The sequence below is a fragment of the Perognathus longimembris genome, chromosome 15, assembly GCF_023159225.1.
Source record: "Perognathus longimembris pacificus isolate PPM17 chromosome 15, ASM2315922v1, whole genome shotgun sequence".
In the NCBI taxonomy this organism is placed as follows: Eukaryota; Metazoa; Chordata; class Mammalia; order Rodentia; family Heteromyidae; genus Perognathus; species Perognathus longimembris.
The window spans coordinates 54,185,247-54,201,141 of NC_063175.1; the positions used below are offsets into that span (position 1 = coordinate 54,185,247).

General features: G+C 46.5%; 1 protein-coding gene across 2 annotated transcripts in view; it reads right to left on the reverse strand.

The window, feature by feature from the left end:
* Positions 1-296: 296 nt before the first annotated feature.
* Positions 297-15,895, reverse strand: part of Rttn (rotatin) — a 120,964-nt gene continuing 105,365 nt past the window's right edge. For both annotated transcript variants that reach the window (XM_048363150.1, XM_048363151.1), the window contains exons 42-49: positions 15,723-15,820; positions 14,406-14,483; positions 11,251-11,377; positions 8,614-8,810; positions 6,686-6,953; positions 2,826-2,929; positions 1,675-1,744; positions 297-466 (exon numbers count right to left, since the gene is read on the reverse strand). In XM_048363150.1, the coding sequence (XP_048219107.1) occupies positions 381-466; positions 1,675-1,744; positions 2,826-2,929; positions 6,686-6,953; positions 8,614-8,810; positions 11,251-11,377; positions 14,406-14,483; positions 15,723-15,820 (1,028 nt within the window). In that variant the 3' untranslated portion in view covers positions 297-380. The remainder of the gene's footprint in view (positions 467-1,674; positions 1,745-2,825; positions 2,930-6,685; positions 6,954-8,613; positions 8,811-11,250; positions 11,378-14,405; positions 14,484-15,722; positions 15,821-15,895) is intronic.

A 15,895-nucleotide genomic window follows, 5' to 3' on the forward strand; every position in this document is an offset into this window, starting at 1 on the left:
TTTAAGAAACCAAAACACAATACTGTCTGTTAGTTCCTAAAACATATGTAACAGGAGACTCAGAAAAATCTGCAAGCAACAATGACTAGGAGATTTTCAGTTTCTAAAAACATTGTTTTATTAAATATTAAATAGAATTTTTACAAAGTAAATTGCATAGAAGTAGGTAAAAAAAAAAACAAAAAAAAAACAAGACTGCTTTCCTCCTGGGCTCTGGGCAGCTGTCTTGGCTTCTGGAGAAGGGCGGGGAGGGCGTGGGTCCCTCTGTTCTCCCGGGAGAGGGCGGGGCCCAGCCTGCAGGGTGGGCAAGTCTGTCCTTGGAGGGGCAGGGGCTGCTTCTCTGGGTGGCTGTCAGCGAGCGTGCGGGGAGCACTCCTGGCTTAGGAACAGTTCAGCAGCTGCACGAGGTTTTCAAGACACTTCAAATAGTAGGCATCTAGTGGGTTTTCTTCTGAGTCTGACAAAGCTGAGACAGAAAACGAGGAGGGAGCAATGTCACGTTATTAAACAGCACTGCACTTAAGAGTGGACTCTCGGGCTGGGAACATGGCCTACTGGCAAGAGCGCTTGCCTCGTATACATGAAGCCCTGGGTTCGATTCCCCAGCACCACATATATAGAAAATGGCCAGAAGTGGTGCTGTGACTCAAGTGGCAGAGTGCTAGCCTTGAACAAAAAGAAGCCAGGGACAGTGCTCAGGCCCTGAGTCCAAGGCCCAGGACTGGCAAAAAAAAAAAAAAGAAGAGTGGACTCTCTTACACAAGCACACGGATAAGATTTGTATATAAACCGGTTTAATTGCCTAATGAACTAAAACTGATAAAATATTTCATATTTAAAAATCAAGAAGTTATAGAATTGACATTTATTTTTATTAAAAGTTTATCTAAAATGTATTTCAAGATGCACCCCCATAATGGACATTTAACTACAATCAAGTGAATGCACTTATTTTTACGCACCATCCTCCTAAAGCATAAACTGTGGAACTTATTTACTTCGTCCAGAAATTCATAGCCATACCTAGAAGCAAACCAAAACCACTCCTCCGCTAAAAATAAATAGACTATGAAAACAGATTAGTACCCAGTGGATCTACGGCAGTACAGCCAAGACACAGTGCAAATGTCATGTACTAAAGGATGCTCAATTTTCAATGACCAATGCCCATTGAAAATTGGTGTCACTTAAAAATGAGTAATGTGAAAAGAAATCCTTCCCTTCAGTCATGCAGCCTGCAGGGGTATGGTACAGGGCACTGCCATCTACGCTTAGAAGACTGCAAGGCCACTCCCTGAGGTCAAAGTTTTCTGCCCAGGGTCAATTCTAACTCTTATCACCCTGTGAGTAGAAATTACTGAAAATTTAGTTAAAAAACAAACAAACAGTGAGTTGGAGAAAGAACACACACATTTTAAGAAACTATTATGTCTCAAACTTTTCACTTGGAATTGAGGTATGAGAATATTTTATTATGTAAAAAGTATTCCAATGAAATGAACAGCCAAATATTGGCAAATCTTGCAATGCAATCGCAAAAGCCTCTCAAAGCTCAATTAACAGTGTAAAAAGAAGAAAAGAACACCTGTCATTCTGACCTGTCTAAATATTTCCATAAGCAGAGGATGTTTAGTTCCTATGTTCAATTGCGATTTCTTACATAAGAACACTTACTTCTTTTCGCTAAGGAGTATGCTTCATCCACTCTTCTTTTTATGGATGGATTTTTCAAAGTTGTTTTTGCCTACAGATGATAAAGGACAATCCAGGAGTTAGTCCCCGACTTAAGGATCGGGAAAACACAATAATAATTCTGCCCAGTGCTAACTGCAGCATTGAACGGCCTACTAGAAAATACCCCATTGTAAGGGGAGTGCTTCACTAGAATGCCCTATTGTGCCCATCCCTTGGCACTTTCTCAGGTCTCCTAATTCACTCCTTTCACTACTGCCCATGGTCTTTACCTTCTCTCGTTCCTTCTCCCAATTCGCCATTTTGGACTAGTCAACCTTAGGGAATTTCATAGTCTTCCAATATTGGATTTCAACATAAAGTATTTCAAAAACTACAATTTGGCCAAGAAATGTTTACTGAGTGATGACCAAATGCCTAGTCCTGTGGGATCCTGGGTGAGCGGCGACTGCAGCGACCTCCGACGTGATTCCTGGGTGTGTCCCCGGGGGTGGGAGACCCCATCCCAGGAAGCTGTCTGTCCTAACACTGTCACCTGCTTACGTACTCACAGCTTAGTCCTGACAGGGGTTTCTCTTTGGAGAGCAACGTCTCCAATAAGAGAGAAGACCAAGGCCGGGAGAGCATGGACGGAAGGGCCCCCTGTGCCCGCGTGACCTTCCCCCTGGGCAGGCCTGCGCTGCCGCTCGTAGCACTGAGCTGAATTCAAGACTCAGTGACCACGCTGAGGGGGAGAGAAAAATCGTGGAACTGGACACAACTCTGCTATTCGGCCTTGTCAACATGCATATTTCCTTAACACATTTCTAGAAAAAATGAAATGAGTACAAAATGGCACATCAATTTAAACTGACAAGGAAACTCAGAGCGGAGGTATTCCTCTGAATTGTGATATTCTGATGGAATGACAGAACGCGAAGGATTTCAGTTGCTGCAGTACTAGTTATATGGTTGGACAACGGGAACACGGGTCTCTACATTCTGAGAATCCTGGATGATCCTAAGAGGCCTCGTTGTTTATTCTGTCCTGCCCTGGTATAGCAATGACTTTTTTTTTTTTTTTTTGCACATATTAAAGAGTATGAGGGAATTCACTGTGGTAATCCCAAAGGACAATGGTTTTAAAAACTGACCTTCTGGTAATTGTAAGTCAGAGCCCAAAGTGCAGCTGCTCCAATCCTCTGAGCATTTTGATTATCACTTTCTAGACAGGCCGCAAGCATAGTAATGACTTTTTCTAAAAATAAACATAGTTACCAAAAAGTTCAGTTCCAGACATTTACACTGGTTTTTTTCTATCAGGCAAGTCAAGACATCTGCTTTCCCCATTAAAACATATATAAAGTCCATATCAACCAACTGTGGCAAAAACAATCTTTCATGATGTGTATTGTGAAGAAGGACTACTTGTTTTCACAGCAGATGAAGAACAGTCAAAGAGATTAAGACTATCTAAAATCCCTGGAGTAAATTCACAAGGCACATTTATTGATGGACAAGAATGCTTCAGAAGGAAGAACTTAATGAGTTATAACTCATTTATTTTGTTCAGTGTTTGGTACAACTCACTGGTAACATCATTGAGCCTAAGATTTTGTACACTGCTAGATTTCTGATTCATTCAATGTCTTTCATAGTTATTAGACTTTGGGACTTCCTGTTTCTAAGTTATTTGTATTAAAGCAACCTTTTCTTTAGTTTTCGGTAGCTTCTACATACTGTGTGAGGAATGCATTATTTACCTTTATCTGCTTAAAATGATCTGGAATTCTAGAATCTGTATATTAATGTCTTAGAAGAGCCTTAAAAATCTGTAGCCACTATTTTTTTAATAACTCCTCTCTCCTCTTTCTCCTCTCCCAGGAATTCATTAGACAGACTGTCTCAATGAATTTTCCATGTCACTAAATTTAATTTTATGTATTTTTCTATGTCATGAATTTTATTTTAAAATAAAGTTCTTTATTTCTTTCTAATATTCCAGCTCTGCTGTGATCTGAACAAGAATCTATCTGCTAATTTAAATTCTTTCTTCTATCATATCTAACTTAACCTGAATATTATTGAATATTAATTTTAAAATTTTGGCTATTGAAGTTATAAGACAATGTTGCCAATAGAACTTCCTACAAGAAATACTTAAAATAACCAGTTCTGTCTTATCAGTAGCCATATGAAACTAGTGTGACTGACAAATCGGATATTTAATTAATTGAAATAGCTACATGCAACTACACTGACTGGTGTTCCATAATGTTCAGTGACTTGGTTCTTATTTCAGATCTGCCAATTTTTTTAGTTTCCTAGCTCCTGAAGGTATTCCCAAGCTTGTTACTTACTTACGTAAATGAGGTATGATTAAAGTCACTTAATCACATCTACGAAGTCTGGAGAGAGGAGGTGGTAATTCATTCCTCCCATCCGTCAGACAGGAATTCTGGCCCTGCTGAGACTCAGGGACACTATCTATCAAGCCAAGTTCATGGCCCACTCAGACCATGCCTCCCTGGGGAGAGGAGCCCTGGCAAGGGCAGTCTGCGGCGCTGCCCCGTGCTTCCTTTTCTCCTTATAGTCATCTGGATGACGCTGGCTCACCTTTTTCCTAGGAGAGTCGCTCATCGGTACCTGAGCTTCCTTCAGGACGACAGAAGCAGCCCCCACTTGTTCCTGACCTCTGGCTTCTCCTCCACACCGGGAACAAAAGCTCAGCGTAATTGCACAAGATTTCCTTGGGGCAACAGAGCATTCTCTATCCTTCTTACTTATTTGAGCATAGGCTTCCAATCAAAATTATGTTATTTCCCATTACCTTCGTAAGCTGTTATTTAAGAGTGATGTACAGAGGGAGGGGTCAGTCGCCTAAGCCAGGTAGACATGTCGTCTTGGACAGTGTCACTCTCCCTCATTCTCCCAGCCTTTCCCTCCCACCCTACACGCAGCTGTGTGGTTCATTTTCACCACAGTGTGTAGTGAGGACCATGGCTGCAATCGTTTAGCCTTTGTCCCTCTCTCATTAGGTTTTCGGTTGCTTGTTTATTTTAAGGTAAGTTTTAACATAGTTTGTCCAGTCTTCTGACTGGATACCTGAGCCTTACATTCTCCAAAACAAGGAGCGCCGCGGCTCAGTTTTCATCAGTAAGGTCCAGCTCAGGGCATGCTCCGTTCCTGACCCGGCATCTGGGTGTTCTGCCATCAGAGACGGGCAGCCTTCCTTAGTAAAACTGCAGGCTAGCTGACTTTGCCACGGCCTCCTCTCTAGATCCCCACGGGGAAGAGAACGCCAAAGCCCATGACATCCCTTAACAGCTCCACAGAGAGCCTGCGCAGTGGCTGCCTCTCATCCGATCCCTGCCTAGAAAGCCCAGTGAGCCCAGGTCTCGGTGCTGGGGAAGCTCCTTGCCCACCCCCCCCACAAGTCCATCTGCTTCCAGCGAATGGCAGAGGAAAACATTCCTGATTACAAGGAGAAGTCCTAAAGAAATCCAGAGGGATCGAGAAGTGGAGAGGAGTGGCAGGTTTCTCCTTCAGTCCCTGAAAGTGCTTCCTTCTCTCAGCTCTATGGTAAGACTGCAGTAAGGAGCCCCCAAGGAAAATCTGTGGGCTGAGAAGGGCGAACAGCTAAAAAGAGATGCTATGAGCGGCCCCCACGCATTAGAACCGGCAACAGGGGATTCGTGGGCCATGGAACGGCCCAGAGGTGGGCTTACTCTTGTCCTCATTCTACAGACGCGAGGACGGAAGCAGACTCGGTAGAAGAGGATTGGAGGAAACCTGTGAGGTGCGTCCCCAAGTGGTGGAGCACGAGGCACAGGCAGAGGGGCAAGAAGGGAAAACCACGGAGGTGAGCTGAAACTTTACAGCTGAACTTTACAGCAACTCCCATCAGAAAAACAGAATCATGACTAATCATACAGTAGAAAGGAGAACTTGGGCAAAGCTCAAAAAGCAAAACAATGCGTGTGAACAGCTATCACGCGGGAGAGGTGTGCGGGGCACTGGATGCGAGTTTATACACTTGTTCCTTGCCAAAGCATGGAGAAGCTTGCTTGGAGGATGCAGACATTAGACCAGAAAGGTCCCAGGCGACAGTGGTCTCGGGGCCCAGAGGAGGTGCGTGGAGCCCACCTCTTGTGTTTCACATAGTCACCACATATGGGGTCTCTCACAAAACCTCCCACCCCAATTCACACACACCCAACGGTTAGAGACATGTCTCTACTTTTCTGTCTCTTTTTCCTTTTCCTTCAGTGGTCACCTCCATCTACCCCATACTGGGGAGATGAGCAAGTCTCTGCAAGGCTGATTTGGCTATTTGGTTGGGACCTGGACTCTCTTATCACCCAGATCTCACTCCATCCACACTTACAGAGTGCTTGCTGCTGACAGGCACAATTCCACATGCGCCAGATAAATGGAGCTATTCCGTGCATCCACAGAAACATCTACCTACTCAGTCACACAGGATTTCTGGAACTGGTCGTGCTATGGAGAGAAATAATCCAGGGAAAGAGGAGGAAAGGACGAGAGGCAAGGACAGCAGGCAGGATGAAGAGGTAGCCAGCTGGTCTACAAAGTCTGCAGTGACAAAGCAGCATTTGCTGAAAAAGAGAGAGAGGCGAGGAGCAGGAGGAGAGCGTGGGAGCAAGGGGTAAGGGTGGGACGTAAGCTCGGAGACCGCCCCAGCCCCCCGCTGCTCCGCCCTGGGTACCTCCCACATCCAATGTACCCACCATAGATATGGGCAAGCGATCATGAATAACACGATTTATTAACCTCAGGAGACTCCAGACATGCCATGGAAGGCTGAAGCGATGCCTGAGTCCTTCCCACAGGGACAAACACGCCAAGTGCTTACCTGAGGAGCTACAGAACTGGACAGAGAACAGTCTATGAATAAACACAGGTATAAAAAGTGTGTGCAGTGTGTGTGTGTGTGTGTGTACGTGTGTGTGTGTACGTGTGTGCGTGTGTGTGGTTTAATGGGAAGGCTTACCGTTGGCCAGGATCTTGGGCTTATTCGCAGGACTGAAGCAAATGTTATGAGCAATGAGAAGGGGCAGATGAGGGCTGCTCTTATGCTTGTACTTGCTCATCTCTGTGAGTAGGTCCAAACAGCCATCCAGTCTCAGAATCATTTGTTGCCCATCTTCTGCAAATGATAGACTCAGGAGTAACTTCAACCAGAGAATGGCCAGATTACTGAGATGTTTATTTCCTCCTTTTGGCAATGGTAGAGATAGAAAGTTCTGTAAGAAGTTACTCTGTGGGCAAACAGAGACAATATTATTTTCTTCTTGGGTCTTTTTCGTCATTTTCTTACTCCCTTGGTGACCAATTAGCTAGCATTTTGATATTTTTCCCAACTTTAATACTGTCTTTCCTCTCAACACTTTCTAAATATTCCATCTACATTATTTCCAAATATAAAAAAGATAAGGAGAACATAACAGGCCTCCAATTTTAATTCTTGCTCATTTTTTTTCCCGGTGATGGACTGACTAAATAGAGTCTATTTAATTTTTTTAGGATTGATAACAGTGTAGAGATTATTTCAAGCCCCCCTTGAGTTTTCTCTTTTGGTCTACCTTCTGGCAATTTTTCACTCATTAAAAGATGTCCTACGGGGGAGAAAAAGAAACAACTCAAATCAGTCTTGGACACTGAGTACCAATTCATGTGGTAGTGAAGGTACACAGTATCATTAGAGCTGTGTTTTCTTTTTCCAATTTATTTATCTATTTAAGTATATGGATAGGAACTGGATGTGCAGCTCAAATGGTGGAATGCCAGCCATCAGACAAAGGAAAGAGAGGCTTAGCGCATGCTTGCTTATCACTAGACGAGAATCATTTCTCATGACTACATACCATTCTATTAACTTAGAGATGAGGAACCTCTATTACTAGAAGGTGGGAGTTGTCTAAATATTCAAATGAAGCCCCTTCCACCAAGTCTCATCCAACTCTTAATACATGGGGCGTAATAAATTACTGTCCAGAGTAATCTAGATTGAAACAAAATAAATGTTTCTAGGCCATTGGAGCCAGCAAGCTCATACCAGCACGGTCGGCCTTCTCGGTTGAGATGGATCTTGGAAACATTTTTGCCTAGGCTGTCCTGGACCCTCAGTGCTCTCAGTCAGCTTCCTCCGTGGCTGGGATAACAGACATGCACCACTGTCCTTAGCTATTGGTTGATTTTGTCCAGGCTGGCTTCAAGCTGCAATCTTTCTGATCTCTGCCTCTCAACCGTTAGTATTACAGGCGTGTAGCACTGTAACCCAGACACTTCAATTTTTAAGAGTAAGAGATTGTTCCCGGTTAGGGATTCAGTTTATATATGTACATGTAAATAAAGGCTCCAACTGCACGTGTGCATTAGCATTTATTTAACTTGTTCCTGTAAGCTAATATCAGTGACAAGAACTCCAGCTTTGGAATTACCCGAGGCACAGAGAACTGATAAAAGTCTACTTTGTCATGAAGAAGTAAAAGTCGAACTGGGGGAAAAGGGAATCTGATCTCATAAAGCGTTCTGTCAATGTAAACTGAACTAAAACTGTTACTGTTCAAGTGGTCCACTTAAACATCAGATACATTGCTTTGATGACTTCCAATAAATAAATGTAAAGTAGCTGTCTTTCTAAAATCATTTTTTCTGAGACAGATAAAGCACAATCCCAAAGCTAAAAAGATGAATTAAAGGGAAATGGTCTGATCACAGTCTACTCTGTCATTTTTGATCTATCATTTCCAAACTGGCTTAAAAGGAGGGAACCTCTTAATCTTCTTACGGGCCCTTGGAATCAAATGTCTTAATACACTCAACGAATCCTCGTCGCCGGCGTTCTGAAGTTCCGGTTGGAAGTTGTGCTTTGCTGAGTGTCTGCTTTACGCCCCGCAGAGGAGTTGGGGTTCTTACCTTCTGGAGGACTCCCTTACAGTCATGAGACAAAGCCAGGTTTGAAAGGAGCGTAAAAAGCATCTGCTGGACGTGCGTGCTCTCCAGAGGAACCTGGGAGGCCAACTTCAGGACACACAGCACCAGGCTGCCGCTCGCTGCTCTGTGGGCCACTGGAACATTCTGCCCGGAACTGGACCAACAAAGAGAACTGCAACCTTTAAAGACAACAGCCCGTCACAATGGCCTCTCGGGTCTGTGGCTCGGCCCCGTAGAAACGGCGCGTGAGGCGGCGCGTCGGTCCAGCCACGCCAACTGCACATCCCCACCGCAGTGTCGGGCTCGCGTGTGCTGTCATCCTGAGAGCCTCACGGGTCCCCGCTGAAGGCTCACGGCTCATTTAAAAGTGTATTCGTTTTTAAGAACAAAATCAAAACAAACAAACGGCTAAACAGAAGGCTGTGTGGAGGGGCAGAATTTCGGAAATGGGAATTAACGTGGTCCTGCTGCCTTCATTTCATCAAAGATCGATGAAGCACAGACAACTCAAGTACTCTCCCCGCGGGAGGCAAGGGAGGAAAGAGCTCACAGGGCCGGTGGCACGTTTGGCCACCCAGCTCCCAGGTAGGCAGAGCAGTGTGGCTCCTGGCTGTTCAAGTACACAGTGTTTGGTGAAGCTTGAACTTGACTGAGGGGTGAATGGAAAGAAGAATGCTGGGTGAATGTCGTCGTAATATTCAACGTGCGCATGTGGGAGTAGGAGAGGGTGAGGGATGGGTTTGGAAGAATCGGGGGTAAAGCAAGCCTGGCGGATGATGGACTGCACACAGCAATGAACGTGCTACCTGAAACCCTCGTACGACCATTTGAAGAGGATGATGTAAGAGGAAAAAAAAAGAGTCCAGCATTTTCTCAACAAATTAATAAGCACAGGAAATTTAATAATCATAAGAAAATTGGGAATACATTTCAGTGTTCAGGCAATACGGTCATATAGTAACATAAAACTCAAAGAGAATTAACTTGTGAAAGTCCACACTGGAGACCAATTTATAGATAATCACCGCAAAAATAAAGATATTCTCCCAAATAAACACATACAAAATGAACAAACGCAAAAAATATGGTGATCTTTCCTATGTTTACAGCTTTAGTCAAATACCAATGTTTCCATGACCTGATACATAAATCTGTCATTAAAAGATGCAGTTCTGTTTTATCTAGTTTAAAATAACACAAAGTATACTTTCAAAAGAATTGTATTAAAGTAAATATTTCCTTTGCTTAATATTTAGCAACGGATTCTTCATTCCTCCTTAGTTTTAAACCCTAAAGATTAGCAGGTAGCTGGGCGCTGGTGGCTCACGCCTGTAACCCTCAGAGGCTGGTAACGCTGAGGATGAAGGTTCAAAGCCAGCTCCAGCAGACAAATCCCACAAAGCCTTATGTCTAATTAGACAGTGAAAAAATAATCTGGATCTGGTAGTGTAGTTTAAGTAGGAGAGGGCCAGCCATAAGCAAGAAAGCCCAGTGAGGGACTGGAGAGTTCTCTCAGTCAAAGAGTGCTTGCTTAGCAAGTATAAGGCCCTGAGTTCAATCCTCTGCTCCACCAAAAAAAGAAAACAAAGTCTTGTGAGAACTTGAGGCCCTGAGCGCAAGTCCCAGTACTGGCGTAAGAAAGCGAAAGAGAAGTAAGGGTAAGTCAGGTCAAGACGGATGCGGAACGGCTGCTCCGCTGCAACTCGGAGCTAGCCGTGCTCCCGGACAGACCAGACTAAGGCACACGGAGGGGAGGGTCCGAGCAGCAGAGAGAAGGCGGGGACGATCGGGTCCTGGCATGAGATACACAGTGACAGTTGAAGATTCAAGAATAGGAGGGTCTGTGGACATCTGTGCACGCTGGCCGGAGACGAGACAGCGGGCAGGCAGGGCAGAGACAGCCTGGGCTCCCCTCCATGCGGGGTGGGGGCCAGATGGACCCGTCCCTCCCTGTCCCTCCCCGTCCCTCCTCCACTGCTCAGAGGCCGTGCCGCGGAGGCTGCCCCCACCCCACCCCACCCGCACCGTCCCTTCTCCACTTGCTGCCCCGACGTTGTTTCTCAGATACGATCATGTCACCCACCCACGTGAATCCAACTTCTGGCTCTGTTCTCCGAGGCCTCGCGGGCCCCGCCCTCCTCCTCCTGTCTGAACCTCCCTCAGCACTCACAGGGCGAGCACCCCCACAACGGGTTCTCAGTCCATGTCCATTCGGCCGGTGAGCACACATCTCATCTATCCTCGGAGCAGTTCTACTCGGGACTCGTTTTCATCGTGCTCATCTTCTCCTCTAGAATCGAGGGGAGGTTTGGCCCTACCCTAACTTTTACTTTGTAATTTTCAGCCTCTCACTTTTCCTAGAAATTCAGGTTGCCACTGCCCGTAGTCAGGCCTGTCTTGTTTTCCCTGAACGGTCCAGTATCTTCTCCGTGTCAATACACGTGTCTCAAAATGCCTGTCCCCCTCTTACAACACAAGAAACTTTGGCTTTGTTCAGCAGGTCTGCAATAAGTAGAAGAGACACTTTCACACAAGCATGCCTTTTCCGTCCTCCTTAGCAACATGATGTAAAACGCGCATTCCAGCTTACTCTTGAAAGCCAGTATGGATTTGACTTACCACTGGGGAAGTTTGCGGTATAGACACAAAGGAGCTGCAAGGCAATTTGCATCAAGGAGTCATCCATCAAAAGCCACGGCCAGAGAGCATGCAAGACAGGGACAAGATGAGTGCCAAGCGCTGCTTCCTGTGGAGGGAAGGAAATAGGACAATCATTTGCATTTGGAAAGTACGGGGGGGGGGGGTCATCGGGATCTTGCGTCAGACCCCAGGACCCCCGACCCTCCCCCCCTCACCCCACCCCCACTCCGGTGCTGGGCCTGCAGTGGCACGCAGCCCTTTCCTCCACAGGAGGCTGGGACCTGCCCAGCAGAGGACATGGCACAGGCCATGCAAATAAGGCAGCCAAACGATGTGTGTGCATTTTTTGGTGGTACTAGGGTTTGAACTTAGAGCGACTCACTTGCGAGGCAAGCTCTGTACTCTGAGCCACACCCACAACCCGCTCAGTTTTCCTGTGTTTTTCAGGTGGGGCTGCTTCCCCTTTTTGCTCGGAGCTAGACATGAAGGGGAAACTCCTACCCACTTGCTCACAGATAGAATCACGGTGCGTGCTGTTATACCTGGCTCTTATGAATCTTTATCTTATTATTTTACTTGGCAGTGGTGTGGTTTGCACTCAAGGACCTGCGAGGCAGAGGACCTGCCACTTGAGCCACTCCGCCAGTCTTGCCCCCAGTGGGACAATACCACAAAGGACAGCTTCCTGCAGTAAGTGCAGAGGTATCTTTTTAAAAATAGGAGTGATTAGGTAGTTTCTACACGCACACGCACGTACGCACGTCATTCGACACACAGCGTTCAGCATGCATCGTCACGGGTAGGTAGGAGGCGATGCCTACGCTCAGCACTCCCCATGGGCTGGACGTCATTCCCGGCATCATTCTTCCCCGTGTCCACTCAGCGAGCGCGGCGCGCGGTCCACACGGAGCAGGTGCCCTCGCTTACTGTTCCACAGCCGTGATCAGGCCAGACTCTTTCGTCTACTGTGCCATTCTGCTGGCACGGCTGGTCTGTATTTCCGCCTGTCCACCCTGGTCAGCTGGGCGGTGAGGAGCAGGTGTTCCTCTTGTTGGTGGGGACGTCCATCAGTGCTCAAGTCCCACCCCGCTGCCTCCCCAGGGCCCTCTCCTCCACTCACTAGTTCTTCCTTCCTGTCTCCTTAATGGCCAGTCCCGGGTGTGCTCACTGCCCTGAACGTGTGTCAGGAGACCCCAGCATGCTAATTCCCTGTGACGATCCGGCGGTGGGGGGAGGAGGAGACTGCTGTCATTTCCCCGCCTCCCATTTCAGCCCCAGTTCACTTCAGTGGGCTTTCTGCTATGAACATTCTGAACACTCCCACCTTTGGATTCAGCAATCTGTGAGCATTCCTTCATTTTCTCCAAGTCCCTTGTCTTCAATCCCATGCTTCCTGAATTGTCTCCAAATTCCTCCTCCAATACACCCTTCCTGCCTTCTGCTTTCTCTTGAATGTTCAGCTTCTCCCGAGCTCTGCTCTGGACCTCCACATCATGGTTACCAGGAGTATGCGCACACTCCTACTGTTCCTGGTGTAACAGCTCCTCAGAGCGACAGGCCCATGCAGTCTCCTGCCATCAAGCCTTCTGACACCAGCATGGGCGGAGTGAAGCACCTCTCTCACACACATCCTGTGGACCCCGCACTCTTGCGTCAGCACACCCTTACAGCGCTGTCAGAAAGTCATTCTCTAGCATGCCTCTTCCTCTTTAATTCCTCAAAGTCATTCCCCGCCCTCTCCCTTCCCACTTCTCCCTCCCTCGGCTCATGCTTTTCCTGGACTACCGCAGCTCCCTGCCCAGTCTTGGCCACCATTAAACGCATTTCCCTCACAGACACCACAAGCAACAGCCCAACATTTTCCACACTAAAGCCTAACGTTAGTGCTTCCGGAGTGTGGCACCACTACCGATGAAGCAACATCAAGTGGCAGCACAGGGCTTAGAGACAAAGCAGACATCCCAGGGGTTTCACTGAGAGGAACTGTGCTATGGCCAGATGCTTGGCTGGAGCTGAACGTGAAACTAGGGAAGATGCCTCCGTGGGGTCGCGTCCCAGGGACCGGTGTCCATGTCGCCGGGTCAGCGGAACTCAAGGAAGGAATGTCCTCTTCTCGGTGTATCTAGTTAACTCCAAGCACAGCAGGAAGGCTCTTCTACGGGAGGCAGGAAACGCACCTCTTCTCTTAGAGCTATAGAGCCTCCCCACTCGCTCTCTTTAGGAGGAGTGGGCTGACAACCACCTTTGAAAACCACCATTCCGTCCTAGTAAAGAAATGCTTCAAGGGGCTGGGGATATGGCCTAGTGGCAAGAGTGCTTGCCTCGTATACATGAGGCCCTGGGTTCGATTCCCCAGCACCACATATACAGAAAATGGCCAGAAGTGGCGCTGTGGCTCAAGTGGCAGAGTGCTAGCCTTGAGCAAAAAAGAAGCCAGGGACAGTGCTCAGGCCCTGAGTTCACGGCCTAGGACTGGCCAAAAAAAAAAAAGAAATACTTCAAGGTGGGTGCTGGCTCACACCTCGAATCCTAACTATTCTGGAAGCTCAGAATGGGAGGATGTAGGTTCAAGGCCAGTCCAGACAGGAAAGGCCATGAGATTCCATTTCAATGGAGGAACGCTGGATACGGTGAAGTGCCTGCCACCATAGCAACAGCAGCAAGCCTGAAGCAGGCAGATCGCCCTCCAAGGAGACACTCATTTCACAGTGACCAGTGACCAACAGGGCCCGACATAGCTCTGCGCATGTCTGGCTAGTAAGTATGAGGCCTTGGTTTAAAACCCTAAGTACCACCAACACCCCCCCCCCAAAAAAAAACCCCACAATAAACAAACATCATCTAAAATGAATAATAGTACAGAATGAGCCTACGGCCTGTAAGTTACATTTCAATGAGAAAGTTAAAAACACTGACATAAACAAAACATGTAATTAGCAAAGAAGAATAACAATGAGATTAGATACAACAATTTCTTTAGAGTTAATTGAGTGTAAGGACTAATCAACTGTGCACCATTTAAAAGTCAAAGAATTTCCTTCTTTTATTTGTCCTGTGTTGCCTAACACAAAAATTAAACTGCTTACTTAATACCAGCAATGCTATCAAAAATATGGAGGGCAAACTTCACTTACTTTACATTCTTCGTTTCGATACAGACAGTTTCTTAGAAGCTGCATGGTAGTGCTGAGCTCTTTGGTAAGACTGTCCTCCTGTTTAAACACAAGCAAGTTGACAGGTATGCACACACAAGCCTAGGCCACTTTTACGTAAGGCAGTGCCCTCTGCTTTGGGTCACAATAAACACAGCTGTGCTCTGCTCATGCCTGGCCGTGGTAACGCTGAGGGGACGGACAAGCTAACTGATGTCTGAAAGACGGCTGGTATCTCCAGAAGCACCTCCACCACTCCACCACACACACGCGCCAACACTATTTCTGATCTATCAAGCAGGGAGGAACTCGCTTATCGAATCGCCTCCATGCTGACCTCCAGTCCACTGAGGCAGCTACAGGTTTTCAATCACACCAGGTCCTGGCTGACGTTGTCAATGATGAAGTAAAGGGCTTTTCGTTAGAGTGGAGAAAAGGAAGAGGCATGAACGAAACTGAAAAGCATGTATCAATCTAGTGTACCAATGACTGAATAAAAGGTTGCCTTGTTTTCTTACTGGCATTAGAGTGTTCCTACAATGGCCCTATCCACACACATACGCATGGTATTTTGTGTTTATATGAATTTGAAACTGAAACAGCTGTCCAGCAACTTAGTGCTAGGAGTTCATCCGTCTTGGAAAAAAATAAACAGAGATTAAGAATATGAATACCCCTGAGGGTGGGAGAAAAATGAGAGAGGAGGTAACAACTTTGGCAAGAAATATACTCACAACATTATGTACGTAACTGTAACCCCTCTGTATATCACCTTGACAATTAAAAAAAGGAATACAAGTACCCCAATCTCCCTGACAGATTGTCCCTTATCAATTGCCAGTAGTGTGACTATGTCATGACAAGTGTTTGTTTAAGAGAAAATAAGAAATATTATTTGCATGATGTCTGACATATAGCACGCAATTACAGTGGTTACAGATTTCATTTCCTAGAGTTTGAGCTTCTTACTGTGGCATAAGATCTTGTCTGACACAGAATCATGGGCATGTAGACATGACCAAATGTGTATAGCAACCAAAATACTTAATACATAAATCTCATCTAAGTATCTTTCAAAAGCGAGAATCAAGATTAAAAAAAAAAAAGAAGAAGAGCCAGAGCCTACCACGTCAAAATCTCATGAGCTTATCGGACTGTCCCTTTGTGCTAGCTGGGACGTGACTTCCACCTGGTGCTAATGACAGGCCCGAGGGCACTGCAGAGCCAGCCACTGGGCGCCCCGCCGCTCAGCAGAGCTTCACGCACGCCCGAGTTACGCCCGAGTTACGCCGGAGTTACCTTTCTCTTCAGTGCGGCTTTCCCGGGCCTCAGAGAATCGAGGCTCAGCTGGGCGTTAATGTGCTTCATCCGCTCCATGCAGCCGTCTATCAGATCCGCTGAAAGGCAGAATCTACAGTCGCCAAGGGAATTCTCACTTCCGCACAAGTTAAAGCCACACGTCATAAAAGTCT